General features: G+C 35.5%; 1 protein-coding gene across 2 annotated transcripts in view; it reads left to right on the top strand.

The window, feature by feature from the left end:
• Window positions 1–15992, top strand: part of LOC306850810 (inositol-tetrakisphosphate 1-kinase-like) — a 43695-nt gene that overhangs the window by 7604 nt on the left and 20099 nt on the right. For both annotated transcript variants that reach the window (XM_079386706.1, XM_079386707.1), the window contains exon 3: window positions 7626–7650. In XM_079386706.1, the coding sequence (XP_079242832.1) occupies window positions 7626–7650 (25 nt within the window). The remainder of the gene's footprint in view (window positions 1–7625; window positions 7651–15992) is intronic.

The raw sequence follows: 15992 nt of genomic DNA, 5'->3' as shown, positions 1-15992 counted from the left end.
ATGTAAATTTATGTTTATTATCAAAATCAGTAACGACTAAAAATTGTAACAACCTCCTTTTTTATATGGTGAAATTGAATTTTTCTGACTGTTTGAGTTTTATTAAAATTAACCATTGTTCTTCCATAGTAGTGTACATTTACATCATGATAGTTAAAACCACACATTATACACACAATACTGTGGTAAAAATGCAACTATATGGTTTCTAGTTAGCCTATTTATATGAAAAACAGTAGTCTAAATACATTTATTATAAATGCACAAATGCTTCCGTAGCCTGATGGCAAAAACTGAGAGACTTAGGAGGAGCTTCTTCCCCCAGGCCATCAGGCTCCTAAACTCTAACTCTGTGTCATAACATCACATGACTCCGTGTTAATGTCAATATATCAATAAGCTATTCATAATTTTTTCTACCTCATATTGCTGCTCTTTAAATACCCTGTACAACTTTTTTGCACATTCCTGTTATATTACTATTTATGTCAACAACATACCGACCTGCACATTTATATTTATATATTTTTTTTATCTTATCTTTTATTTTATTTTATTCTTTTCTTTTTTTCTACTTTTCTTTTTCTGAATATTTGTATTCTATACAGTTGCACTGTCCTTGGAGCGGACCTGACTTACATTTCACTGCTGGTTATACTCTGTATAATTGTGTATGTGACGAATAAAAATCTTGAATCCTCTCAAGCTCTGTCTGGTTAGATGAGGACAGCCAGTTGGCCATTTTCAGGTTTCTTCAGAAATGTTTGATTGGGTTCAAGTCCGGTCTCTGGCTGGGCCATGCACTCAAGTTTTTGAGTAAATCAAGTCACTGCAAGTTTGTCCCTTGAATATATTGGTGACCCCATGAGTGTGTCAATCACACTAGCACAGATTAAAAATGTTTTGTGGCTTAAAATGTTAATCCTTTTGGAACCAAATTACTCGAGCGGTCCGGAGTCAATCTGAGTTAAGAGAAGATCTGTTCAGCTGTCACACCGTTTATATGTTGTCAGTAAATGCATTATTTTCAGGACAGGCTTTCTTTAGGGCTGTCGTGCTGTTTATCATGTTTCGGAAATGTTACATGATTGTGCCACTAGTCTTCTGTGAGCTCTAATCTAGATTTCCCTAGAGATCCATTTGGCCCTGATCTTCCAATCACATTCATGACAGTGACAAACACTGAATAATAATTGCTTTAATCAATAAATAATTGCTTTAATCACAGATTTAAAGGCTTCACCCAACAAGAAAAATAATCATTAATTTACTTGCCATCATGTACGAAAGTAGACTGCTTATTCCTCTTTCTTCCTTTTATTCCTCTTTTGTTTTGTTGATGGGCATGATGCTTTTTTCAGCTTTCTCTTTCTTTCTTTGGTAAAAGTTTTTTTTTTAATACATTATCTAAAGAGAAATGTGAGTTGTAATTGCCACCCTGATGATGCAAGGGTTTTGTGAATAGTTGACAATGTTATGTGGTTGATGAGTTTTAAGTCTTTTTAAGTGTGCAGTAGACATGTCGGTATTTGGTAATACAATATATTGTGGTAATACACATACATAGTATTGTTAGGGGCTATTCACACAGAATGCACTACTTTTCCATTGGTTTTCTTTGCTAACTTGTGCTAGACTGACATGTTTGACCATTATGCTTGTGTCTGTAAAACTGCGTTCTTTGTGAATGGCCACTTGTTGTGGGCACTTTAATATATATGGTGTTTATCAAACACTTCAATATTTGATATTTATTTTCAAATATTAATTTACATTTAAACATTCTTACATTTTAATCTTGACTAAAACATGACAGAAAACATATCTTAGATCATCTTCAGATTCTTTATTGTTCTGTGTTGTTTGAAGTATTTGCTTACTTTATACATTGTGCTGTGCATCATTTTTTATATTTACATATGCACTGTGACGTTGGTAAAACTCCCAAAAATTGAGGTAGTCAGTTACATCTAAATTTTTCAAGTTAAGAAATTCAAAGTTTTAAGTACGCAGAACTGAAACAATTCAGATTACTTAAAATATGTCAGTTTTGTATGGAAGCTAGTCACTGAATAAAAAAAAGAAAAGTAATTGCAACTTTTTTTTCTCAGAGTTGTGTGACACTCAAAACGGTATTGTTTTCTCTGTCGGTGTGCTGTCAGTTTCTTCTCTGATCTGCGATGTATTTTTCACTGCGTGAGAACACGTGTAGTGTTTGTCGGTCATGGCAACTGTAACTAAGGGTGGGCGGGCTTTGCGAACGGTCGATTCTGACTTTTTTTTCGGAGAATGTCAGAGTTGCAAGTTTCTAGCACATAGTTGGGAGTTATGAAGTCAAAATTGTGATATTTAAACTCGCAATTGTCTTTTTTTCCCCTCAGAATTGGATTTTATAATTCGCATTCAAGTTATTAAACTTATTATTAGGTGGACTACTAAGTTTCCATCACTTAATGCTAAACTGTGCTAAATGCTTTAGTTATTATTGCAAATTTGATATCGCCTCATCCCTAGTTGCTAGCTGGTTACCAGCCCAAGTTGAAAGAGCCTGCCATCAATTCTTTGATATTCTGGTCCCTAGATATCTCTCATCAAATCATGAAGAAAAGTAATAACGTATTTCTCCCTAAGCACTGAAGTTTTGTGATTGTGTGCAGCACAAACGCAGTCTTTCTGCCTTCTTCATTTCACAATTAATTGCTGGCTACACACTAATCATCCAACTGTTTCAGTTTGTTTGTAACCAGGGCAGCAAGAGAAGCATAGCAACAACAGTTGAGTCAGGCCGAAGCGGTTTGTGTTTTTGGTAACCACGAGTATTTTACCCGCCAACATGTGCAAGCGTGTGTGTGTGTGTGTGTCCCGTCCCTGGCGGCTGGGACATTGGTTGTGATATTCCCTGCCGACGTTATATGCAGATGCAGGGATAGACAGAGGTCTAGAGAGATCATGATTGTGCTCTCTAAGAAATGAGGACACGTTTTCACACCTCTTCCTGTCCTGTGGGACTTTTGGGTTAATATTGAAGAAGCCTGACACAGGATGGACAGATGTGTATTATGTGCTGTTGACATAATCACTCAGGGACTAGCTAGATATGCAGCCGCAAAACTGCTGTTTGTCTGAACTCGACAGGAAGTTCAGGTGCAATATTGCCTTGCGTGTGTAATCATTTTTGAGGAAGTTGGCAGAGCCATCACGGTTGGTGTAGTCTCGTGTGCGGTGTAGGCCTATAACCACATGTGCTCATCTCACCAGTTCCAGGCCTGTGATATGATACACTGAAGCATGTTTTTTCTTTTTCCAATACAAATATCTAAACTTGCTTAAATACATTTACTTTAAATGCAAAATGAATATTGAACTTGGTCCTTAAATTGGCCCTTAAAAAACTTTTAAAGTCTTAAATTTACCTTCATAAAACTGTCAGAAACCCTGCATATTGCCGTTTTGAGTTATCAAATGATTAGTGTTATTTAAGATTAACTTCATAATTCATTACATGATTGATTGATTTGATTAAATGAAAATATGAGTGTGCACAATGAAATATCCAATATTGATAACCAATATGGAACAGGTATGGCCTATATCCTTAATCATGTGATTTTTCTTTTTCACAATAATTCTAAAAACATTTTGACCATTTGTTACTGCAACCAAAAGTTGAGAAAATCAAAGTGAAACTAAAAATGAAAAGTCTTGTGAATGGTGTGAATAACATGATTAATTTAACATGGGTGGTTTGTGAGGAAGCCTGTCAGGTTTATGAGGAAAATGTCTGAAACTGAGCACAGTGTTCTATTGAAATGCTTCCTTTACCCTCGTTCGTATTTTAGTCATAATAAAAGCGATTGCGCTTACTATGTTTTGCTTTGTCTATCCAGTATTCTGCTTCTTTTAGATAATAGATTAAATCCAATGAAATCTGAGCTGCACCTACAGTACATCTGTCCGTATTTCTCTAAATCCAGCGGCCTTGATCTGTCACCGTGACCAGTCCTCGACTTCACGTCTAGTTTTACACATTATCACTGTTCGATTTTACAGCCGCCTTCTGCATAATTTTATCCCAGTATTCTTTTAAGGATTGGTAGAATGTCCTGCCTTAAATCAAAGCAGATTCACACCTGTACTGATATTTTAAGGAAGTCTCATATGCTCACCAAGACTGCAAAAATCAATTGTATTATGGGAATTATTATTATAATTAAACACAAAAGCTGTTTTAATATATTGTAAAAATGTCATTTATTCCTGTGATGCAAAGCTGATTTTCCAGCATCATCACTCCACTCTTCAGTGTCACATGATCCTTCAGAAATCATTCTGTTATGTGTGATATTCTGTTGAAGAAACAGTTCTTATTATCAATATTAAAAATACTGATTAAAATTGGGAAACTCTTGATTTTTTTTTTTCAGCATTCTTTTTTTTTTTTTTTACTATTGATTGTAGGGCAGGTTTTTTCCATGCAAACACTTTCTTCACGTCTTAAAGGAATAGTTCACCCAAAAATGAAAATTCTGTCATCATTTACTCACTCTCAAGTAGTTCCAAACCTGTATGAATGTCTTTTGTTCTGCTGAACACAAAGGAAGATATTTTGAAGAAAGTTTGTAACCAGGCTGTTTTGGGGCACCCATTGACTTCCATAGTAGGAAAAAAAATACTATGGAAGTCAATGGTGCCCCAGAACTGCTCTATTTCACACATTCTTCAGAATATCTTCCTTTTGTGTTCAGCAGAACAAAAACATTCATACGGATGTGGAACTTCTTGAGGGTGACTAAACGATGAATGAATCCGTTAGCGAATATATGCAATCTCTGAATGGATAATAGCTTAGAAAGCGCGTAAAGAGCGCTCCATTTACAATCACTGAAAACCCGTCACGATCTCATTCTATTATAATCACTGAAGCTCTACACTGTACAATGAATCTCTTATTCACATCATGTCTACACTTTGTTTATTATAGCAAGAGGATTGGCGAGCTTGCAGAACCCAGCAGTGAACAACACTTAAATGCCTCTGATTGGCCATCGAGTTCAAGAAACCGATAGATATGCCTGTGATTGGCTACAATGCTCAGTGTTTCAAAAACACACTGTAAATAGAGACCTTTGACCAGATATGAAAAGCCCTGTCTGCAGGTTGACGAGATTGGTTAAATGTTTGTGACCGCAGAAAACAGTGGCTGCTGTCTACTTGGTAAACTGTAGTTTTAAGGAGAAAATGCTCAGCAGTGCTGTTGACTGATGAATTTGCACATGGTTCGTCTTTAAGCTTATTAAAAACACCATAGATGTGTAAACAACATTAAAACTTGATTTCACCACAGGGGGAAAACGGTTACATTGTCTTCTATTCATCTCACTTTTTTGTATCACAATTAATCATCAGCCAAAATGTTATGTTTGTGAAAGCCCCAGGAGGCAGGGAAGGACTCAACGAAACGCTGATACTCCCAGTCAGATTCTCAGGGAGTGTTGATATTTAAGTGCCTTCAGACTACATTATCCAAGGACCTCTGATTTATAAAGTCAATAAAAAAATTCCTTTTCATTATTTATCTTTCTCAACGGACGTTATTCTTTCCTGACTTCTGGCATGTGTTTTGTTTAATGTAATATTGACTGTTCAGGAGGAGTTGGGGCATGTTTTGTCTGTTTGATCTGCCAGACCCAGTGCTTATCAGGGAGGCACTGGGGCTCTGTGAAAACCACCCCTCAAAACTCAAGGGTATTTTTGGATAAATGTTTTTTCGGTTTCCATAACCATATTTTTTTAATCTATCACCCATCAAAATAATCTTCCTCCCATAATAAATTAACCCACAGAAAAGTTGATTTGCTCTGAGACTTAAATAACTCCCGCAAACCCACTCATCATGTTTCCTGACAGAATAATAAATAAGCTCTGGCATATGCACTTCATGATTATCTTGACTTTGGTGTGGAATAATCTGACGTTAGAAGAGAAAATGGTTGCCTGTCTTCCGAATGACCCCATAAACTCATCCAAAGGGCTTCCCAGATCTATCTGGATCCAGTTTCAGGATCTGACTACAAAGCATTAAAGGGATCGTTCACCCATGAAAATTCTGTCATTAATTGCTCTCCCTCATGTTATTCCAAACCCATAGGACCTTCTTTCATCTTCAGAACACAAATTAAGATATTTTTGATGAAATCTGAGCGCTTTCTGACCCTACATAGACAGCAAAGCAACTGACACATTCAAGGCCCAGAAATGTAATAAGGACATTGTTAAAATAGTCCATTTTATGAAGCGACAAAAATTATTTTTGTGTGCAAAGAAAACAAAAATAACGACTTCTTGTAGCTTCATAAACTTAAGGTTGAACCACGGATGTCACATGGACTATTTTAACAATGTCCTTACGACCTCTCTGGGCCTTGAATGTGTCAGTTGTATTGCTGTTGGTGGAGGGTCAGAAAGCTCTCAAAAGTTCATCAAAAATATATTGAAGCGCCCCTATTATGCATTTTTGAATTACTCTTCATGCCGTGTGCAACACAGCTCTAATTAAATGAAAACATCCTGCAAAATTTTAAATCTGAAAGTTATTGTCCCTCAAAAGAAAGACTCGACTCTGAATCATTGAAACGAGTCGTTTTTAAAACGAATCTTAAGCCGTTTCATGTTGACGTCAAAATGAAACATTAGCATATTGCCCGCCCACTTGTTGCCACTAGGTGCCCTTTTAGGGTGTTAAAAATGGCCGTTTCCCTGTGGCTGTACACAAATCAGCACTGCTCACAATCACAAACACTGCTTTAAATGAAATCAACCAATCGCAGATTAGCGTCATGCAAAGGAGGGGTTTGGAAAAATGAATCGTTTGGGAGTCGTTGAGCAAATTAAGTAAAAATAAATGAATATTATAAGAAAATGAAAGTGTTTTTTGACCTTGTATGCATGTAGGCCTGTTGTTGGGGATTCCCAAAAGCAAAAAAAGAACCTTTCTTAACCCATAATTTTCACTTTCATTTGTGCTCTGAAGATGAACGAAGGTCTTCAGGGCTTGGAATGACATGAGGGTGATTAATTAATGACAGAATTTTCATTTTTGGGTGAACTGTCGCTTTAAGTAAAATGCCACACACGTGTTTAACTTTACGAACTTAAGTGCAAACTTCGACAGCTTGAAAACGGAGTGAACCAATTCACTCAGCTTGTCAGTGTCAGGTTGTCTTGTTGTTTTTCTAGAAATGCTAGGGTAAATTGTAACATTTCACTAGCCCTTGCTTTTTGACAGTTGCTCCTTGTTGTGCGTTGTCTAAATGCAGAGATTTTCTAACAGCACAGGCATGTTGATGGCTCTGACATATGATGTTTTATATCTCAAACCATCTTCTGGTGTCAATTCGCTTCCTACGGCCAGTTAGTGTTCTCTGGATCTCAACCCTGTGTTGCTAGGCAACAGATATTTTTATCCAGGCTTCATTTTTATGTCAGAATGTAATCCGGTATGATGGCATTCTTAATAATAATAAAAAAAAAGTTTTATATGCTTTTCTTGTTAAATCCTTTTTTTGTTGTTGTTGTCAACCTGTGGCATGAGCAAAACATAATCTGCATATTTTTGTTTCTTTCAGGAAAAGAGGAATAGAAGTTGTTCAGGTAAGTGGATCTCACCTCAACTAAATTTGATTCAGATGTTTATCTAATGTGTGAAATCACAGACTAAAATCCCAAACATTATTCTGGTGTCCAGAAGTATTTTCCCATTCATTATCTCCAGAGACATTTCGGAAAATTCTTTAGTAAAGATTTCCTGTGCTGTGTTTCATTCAACTTGGAATTTCCAACCTTTCTTCAAACTTGATTTGAAGTTGGAAAAGTTAATGATAAATATCAGTTCTACACAAATCAAATCCATCGATGAAGTTCCTACATTATGCAATAATAAAACCTGTTCCAGAGACAGGTGTGTAACGATAAGTGATCCTCTCAGTGGATCTTCAGACCAGCGAAACAAATGTTAGCTTTACGTAACATAATTTATGCAGTGCAGTTCGGTTGCCAGGGATTTTGTTGTTGACCAAACACCCGTTTCTTGCTTTTTTTCCTTTGTACACAAAACTTTACATTCTGATTGGTGGATCTTGCTACAGCATTATGGGTGGTGTAGTACTTCCCTTGAAATTCAGCAACGGAGTGAATAAATGTTTCTAAGTAAACAAAGTCCATAGTTAGTCACCATCAAGAGTCACCTCTTATTAAAGCCGTTAGGTACACAGTCATGTACCTTTTGTCTGATTTTCAGGTTTTTTTCTTACTTCCAGTAAAATGTAGTGATTGACCTTGTAGCTGGCTGGTATATAACACTTTAAAAAATCTCTATGGGGAAAATACTTCCTCCGCAAAGACCACTGAAAAAGCACTTAATACACCGTATTAAACAGTAAAAAGAAAGCTGACATGTGGCTTCTGGCATTTAGCAAGCTTTAACAACCACTGTGTTCATTATAGGTCTGGTTTAATAGGGAGAATGTTTAGTAGTAGTTTACAGTAGAAGGAGAAATTTTATTTGCATATTACAGTGGAACTGAAAATGTGAATGAAATGCTCAGGGCCTGATGATAATCTTACTGGCTGCAGCTCTGGTCGTAATTCTTAGGAGATTAAGCAGGTGTTTAGCATTGAAAAGTGCTAAATATTGCTGTCTCTTTTTCTGTTCAGTTTGTTTTTGAAAGCGTGTGGTTAGCTTGTTTTCATTAGAAAAGCTGTTTTGATAGTAAAGCCCAAATTGTTCTCATTGGTTTCGGCTGAGCATGCTAATGTTAACATTTGAACAATCAACAAACCCAAGGCCTGGCAAGCGTTCCTTTCACTAGGAGACCACAGCAAAATCCTTGCCAGTAAAACGAACACTGCGTTTCAGCAAACGATGACAAGAATTACAAACTTTTTAAAGATTTAGAGATCATGGACTCTCACTTTGCATTACAATTGAGCATCGTGCTATTGTTTAGTCTCTGAAAACAGCTGTTTGACTTCCTTCGTGCAAAGAGAGAGAGATAATTTACAGAGACATGTTATGTAGATCGTTCCTCCAGTAATACAAGTTCTGGGTAATACCTGCTGGAAAGAACACAATACGCTGTTGTTGGAACCAGAGGCTTAAGTAACCACCTGACCTAACAGCCACGTAGAAAACACATGTATTATAAAAATGTAGTTTTCTGATTCAGAGATTTGTTGTTTGACCTTGTCTGCTCTTAGCAACGTCATAACTTTCCGTGTGCGTGTTTGACATTCACTGTAATCGGGGGTCACATCAATGCATGCCAATATCTAAAAAGCAAGCAGTCCCTTGAGGCTGACCTCACGTCTTTTTATTTAAGTGTGGGAAAAACAAAGGCAGGAGTCTCTGGTGAATAAATAGCCCAGTATAGGCTCCCTGGAATTGCCTTCAACACACACACACAGACGCACACACACACACAGACACACACACACACACACACACACACACACACACACAGACACACACACACACACACACACACACAGACACACACACACACACTTGAGTACACGTACTTCTGACTTTTTCTATTGACTTTCCTTTACTTGAAGTTCAAACAAAAATGAAAACTGGATCCCATACACTTTCATGGTATTGAAAACATATAGAAACCAAATATTCTTGAAAATATCTTATTTGTTGTTTCACAATCATACACTGTGACTGACCCCAAAAGCATGTTTTTTTTTTTTTTTTTTTTTAAGAAATTAATAGTTTATTTGTTGATACAAATATAAACACACAAATGATTTAAAGTGACAGTGAAGACATTTAAAATGTAACAAAAGATTTCTATTTATTTATTTTTTAACTTTCTGTTAATCACTGTTTCCACAAATATACAGCTGTTTTTGACATTGACCATAATAAGAAATTCTTCATAACATTATTGTCAATAAATTACACTTAAAAACATTAAAAATGAAAATGCCCATTTTAAATTATATTACGTAGTAATTTTTACAGTATTCTTATCAAATAAATGCAGTCATGGTGAGTGTAAGAGATTTTTTTTTATTTTATTTTTTTTTTTTTTTAACAGCCTCAAATATTTTAACAGTACAGTAATGCAATAGTAATAGTAGTAAATTACAAACTTTTTTAGTTTGATTTAATTATAAACACTATTCTCTGACCATTCTTACTGCGTCCCAATTTGCATATTATCTGTCCTAAATAGTATTCGAAAATATAATTAGTATGTCCCAAATCATAGTATGTTGAAAAGAGTATGCCAAAGAGTGCAGATTGATGCACACTCTAACGGATAATATTGCCCAGAACACATTGCACGGTGGACGTCGATTAGAACTACAAACACACAAAAGTGTTAAAAACTACAAACATGGCGGATATGCGAGACCAACGGACAGGCAGAGAAAGGGGTTTGAGTGATAATCAACTTGATTAAAAAATATTTATTTCTTTTATAATGATGTTTAGTCATTAACTTTTAATTGCATCATTATGCAAACATATGAAGAGAGTTCTCAGCTTGATAGACCCACGACTGGCAGATCAACGTGCCTCTTTATTTCTCTCCAATATGGTAGGAAATGAAATTAAACGAAATGTGAATTTTGTTAACTATGACAAGATGATTGACAGTGCAGTTTAAACAGTGACCGAATGCACGTAACTAAGCATCAAAGCGTCCGTTAAAGACGCAGTTTGACGAAGTAGTATGTCCCAAAGCTTGCATACTATTCTGCTACATACTCAAAAGCATGTACTTTTTCTTCACATAAACAGTACATTATTTTAGGGCAGAGACTAGGCAAAATTTGGGACGCAGCAAATATTTAAATTTTTTCTAGCTTGTGGACTATTTTTAAACCTTATTTGCTGGTGTGGAATGTCCTTGCATCTAAACTGTAAAAGAGAAACAAATACTGTAAAAATACGGCACAATGTATTGCATTCATTTAAAGGAATTTTCTGTATTGATTATTTTTTATTAAATTTTTTTTACAGGTTTCGCACCTGTATTTTGCACTTCACCGAGTTGCATTTTAGAGTTATTGGAAGCATCTTTGAAATTACTGGACAATGTCCTGGCGTGTGTGTACTGTATGTATATGTACTGTATGTATATGTATATATGTATATGTTTATATATATGTATATGTGTATGTATGTGTATGTATAATATATTTCCATTTAGTTATTTAGCAGACACTTTTATCAAAAGCAATTAACAAATGAGGACAATGGAAATATACATGTATTATGTGTGTGTGTGTGTGTGTGTGTTGTTTTTTGCAAATATGAATTATTCTAATACAAAAGTCTCATCGCTTTTCTATCAGCTGTGACATAGGCTATAAATCTGCATGTTTTTTTTTGTTTTTTTTTAACCTTTATAGAGGGCATTTTCCAACTAATCTCATTAACTTTCATGTCAAATTCTTACATTTGATCTATAAATTAAATTATAATAATGTGATTTGTTATTATCTATACGTTATCAAATGAAATGTTTTACACTAAAAAATACAACTACATTAAATGATGAGATTCTTTTAAAAAATATTTTTGAATATACAAACAAGAAATGATGGTGGAAATGATAGTTTTCAACGAAATTGAAACGCCAGCGTTTAATGAGTGAGTCATTGAGTCGTTCATTCAAACGATTTGTTCAAACGGCAGATTCATCGGATGTTTATGCATGTTCTAATGAAACTGACTCAACCGATTCGTTCAAAACACTGAATCATTCAGCAATGAATTGGATGGTTGCTCTGAGATGCGCTGTGGCTCCGCCAAAAATGTAAGTGACCTAATATTATTGTATGTGTTGCCTAACTAACTGTATTTTAAATATAAACACTTTCCATTTTGAATTTGTACCTCAGTATGCTGAGTTTCTTAGTGTTGCGCGTTTTGATTTGTCCTGGAGAGGCTGCGTGAACCTCCCTCGTATGCACTATTCGCCACTTACTCTAAATGTAATAAAATCAGAATAATACTTGCGTTTTGGTGTTTACATAGTTATTTTTGGTTAGTGATGCTTTAATCATGTTACTTGTCTGGCATTAATGAAGCGTTAATGTCGAGCCCTTTTTTTATTAAGCATTTTTACAATATTACCCAGGACAGTTTGTGAAATCGAATGTAACAAAACACAACACAGTCAGAATTTTTATGGTTAAAATAATGCTCGTCATCTCTTTTCCTCTTTTGTACTTGTTGGCCAATCTTGTTATGCCTGTGCAATCCAGTAAAGTTGTAATATATTCAGCCACATTAACCTGCACAATGACTTCATCAGGCTCATTTCCTCGCTAAACGCTACATGATTCATGTTTAATCCTCCAGCTTTGAGGCGGTGAGACTCCGTTAGGATGAAGAACGTTTCCTGTTCCTCTCAAATGCATTGGTCCATGAAGAATACTCTAGGTCCTTTTTTTCTTTTGACTGATGGATTTGTATGGGCATAATGTGGTGAATAATTACTCGAGGCCCTCTAACATGGTTTTCAGCCATTTACTCTGGGAATAATGTGGAGCGCATGAAGATGACCAGAGATACAGACTCTAGGGTACTTATCTTTCCTCTCAGTGTGCTTTTATTCTAATTTCTCGCTAATTTTCTAAACTGGATCCATCTAACATGAACACTGGCTGGGAAGAGTGCCAATATTTCATGAATGAGGGAAGATTAAAGAGTGATGACATCAGCAGGGATAGATCTGCTTCTTTCTTCTATTCAAGACTTCTATTTTTGGTTCTACTGTAGATGCAGCAAATTAAATATTTTACTGTAGATGTTTATTTAAAGTAGGGATGCACGATATTGGAATTCTGCCGATATTCGATATGCCGATTTTTTTTTTCAACTCATTTTGGCCGATGCCGATGCCGATATATTTCCTTTTGTTTGGAAACAACACCAAGTCTCTCCTGTGCAGAAATTATAAGCAAAATATTATTAATTTTGGTTAGTTTTTAACAAGAACTTATTTATTAGAATTAAATAAAAAATAATAAAGGTTTTTTAACAGTACATTGAAGCTTTGAAAATAAATATAAATCAACTATATCAATCGCTGCATTTTTTCCCCCAGAAAGATGCAGTGTTAACCTAATATTTTATTTTAAGATTTAACATTTGTAGATGGTCTAAAACAAAAGAGTTGTAAAAATTCTGAAAATCTTTTAGAGCTCATGATTTGTTTAAAAAATAAAACGTTACACATTAATGAATAAATCAGTATATATAAAATTATTTAATTTACAAGTGTCATGTTTGTGATTTTTTTTTTTTTTCATGTAAGCTATAGCTTCTGACCATTAAATCAAAACATACTTATTTTATTACATCAATTACTGCTTTATTTAATCAGAAACACAGTCCAGTCAATGTAATTTGTGTAGGCTATTTTACTTTTAATTTAATTAGAAGTAGGCCAACTGCGCCCCTACTATTAAAACTCCTTACCGAACGGGCATTAGGACCTGGGGGAGGCTGTCACTGCTGCCCCTGCTTGTGCTATAACTGTTTACTCTATCCCACACCGAACGTGTCATTCTGTACATGCCTTCACACATTAAATGCAGCGATCCAAAACAGTCAATCTATTCATCATTCAGACAAAACTTTGCTTCAAGAATGAGCCACATTGCTGACGTGATCTAATCGCTAGCACACCCTGAGCACATGCGAGTTAACCCCTTCCCCTTATCGGCAAGACATATCGGCATAATTTTGCATATCAGGCCGATATTTACATTTAAAGTCATTATCGGCCGATTTCGATATCAGTCCGATAATATCGTGCATCCCTAATTTAAAGTCAACCTGATGGCAACATTAACGCTATTTAAGTTGTAATACCCATTCCTGGTTTTATTTTGCACTATTGATCAGTACACGTTACACCAAAAAAGATGTCTCTGTAATTTTGAATCAAAATGTAACAACTTGGTCCACGTCCAAAATAATTTTCTTTTCAGATGACATCAGCAAGGCCATTAAAGGCATAGTTCACCCAACAAATTCAGACGTTTTGTTCATCTTCAAAACGAAAATGAAAATATTTTTAATGAAACCTGAGAGATTTGAAAATGTATATTCCATTAAAATGTGACGCTTCATAAAGACAGCTTAAAAGTAATCAATATGAACTGAAGACACACAGATATGTTACCCTGGAGCACAAAACCAGTCTTAAGTAGCACGGGTATATTTGTAGCAATAGCCAAAAATACACTATATGGGTCAAAATTATCCATTTTTCTTTTATGCCAAAAATCATTAGGATATTAAGTAAAGATCATGTTCCATGAAGATATTTTTTAAATTCCTTACCGTAAATATATCACAACTTAATTTTTGATTAGTAATATGCATTGCTAAGAACTTCATTTGGACAACTTTAAAGGCGATTTTCACAATATTTAAATTTTTGTTTTTTACACCCTCAGATTCCAGATTTTCAAATAGTTGTATCTCCGTCAAATATTGTCCTATCATAACAAACCATATATCGATGAAAAGCTTATTTATTCAGCTTTCAGATGATGCATCTCTCGAAATTCTCGAATAATTACACTTAAGACTGGTTTTGTGGTCCAGGATCATATATGGTCCAAAAATGGTACATATAAGCTGTGACTGAAGCAGTACGTTTGAAAAATGTACAAATTTTTTCACTTTAGGTACTAATATGTATCCTCTATGCACCTTTAGGGTTAAATGTGTGCCTTTAGTTTTCTGAGAGTGTATGTGAACATATTTAAATTAGGCTTTTATTCACATATCAACACATTCATAGAGCGCATCAAATATGGTAAATTGGGAAGGTAATTGCATTACAGGCTTTAAGACCCGCATTTGGTCTTTAAAGCCTGTAATGCAAACCTGCTGTTGTTTATGTAATGTTAAAGAGCAAACCATTCACTTCTCTTGACTGAATAACTTCAGTAGCTTTAATGTGAATTAATGTATATTAATGTATTCCATTGTTTTTCTATGTAAACATGTGATAGATGGACGTGTATGACTGTCATGCTCACGTCTTGCATCTTTTGCAGCGTCTCGCACATGAGCGCCACGTTTTTAATTTCAAAGAATATCAACTTTTGCCTCTCATCAATGTCCGTTCCAAAACAGTGGACCAATCAGAAGACCCCAGAGGCGGGGCAAGCTCTGCGAGTTTTTTTAACAGTAGCAAGCTGGCATGGCAGTAGTTTTATTTAACGGTATTTTGTGCTACATTTTTTTTTTTTTTTCATGAGCGCTACATCTCATGTTTTTAGACACAGACGTGTTCTGTATGAACATCCCCTTACGTTTCGTTCAAAATATCTTAATTTGTGTTTCAAATAACGATAGATTTGAAAAAGGAACATTTATTACTATGCTCCAAATGTTTAACCGCTATCAAATTGGCCTCACCCAGGCAGAAATGCACTTCCTTGTGTTTAATTCTGTGGTTCATTAATGGCTTACTTTCAAAGTTGCTACTGCAGCTTCTAATCATCTCTTGTCCTGATGATTTTAACTCATGGCAGCTTTAGGGCCTTACTGGGCGAACAGCTCACCTAAATTCATCTTTGGGTTTTATTCTGCACGTCTCCCTCCGGGAGCCATCTTCGGGCTTGAGTCATCGGTGCAGCGCCGGGTCAGTCTCTGACCTCTGCCTGCTCATTTCTGCTATCAGCTCTCAGGATGGTTTAGTAATGACAGGAGGAATCTGACATGCTGTGAATACTATTTATTTATTTTCTTATAAAATTTGGTTTCTGGCTGTGTAACATTAAGTGAAAATAGACTATGGAGAGGCATTTTAATGTAGAGACGGACGTCACAGGTCATGTAGTGCCTTGAGTAGCAGGCAGACAGACGTTGGTGTTTTGTTACTTGTGTCTCGGATGGCGTAAAGCATCGTGAATAACTGATTGGTCGTGTGTCTCTACACAGACAT

Source organism: Barbus barbus (genome assembly GCF_936440315.1).
Source record: "Barbus barbus genome assembly, chromosome: 30".
In the NCBI taxonomy this organism is placed as follows: domain Eukaryota; kingdom Metazoa; phylum Chordata; class Actinopteri; order Cypriniformes; family Cyprinidae; genus Barbus; species Barbus barbus.
Note: the sequence above shows the minus strand (reverse complement) of the source record. Positions and strands in the feature narration are given on the sequence as shown.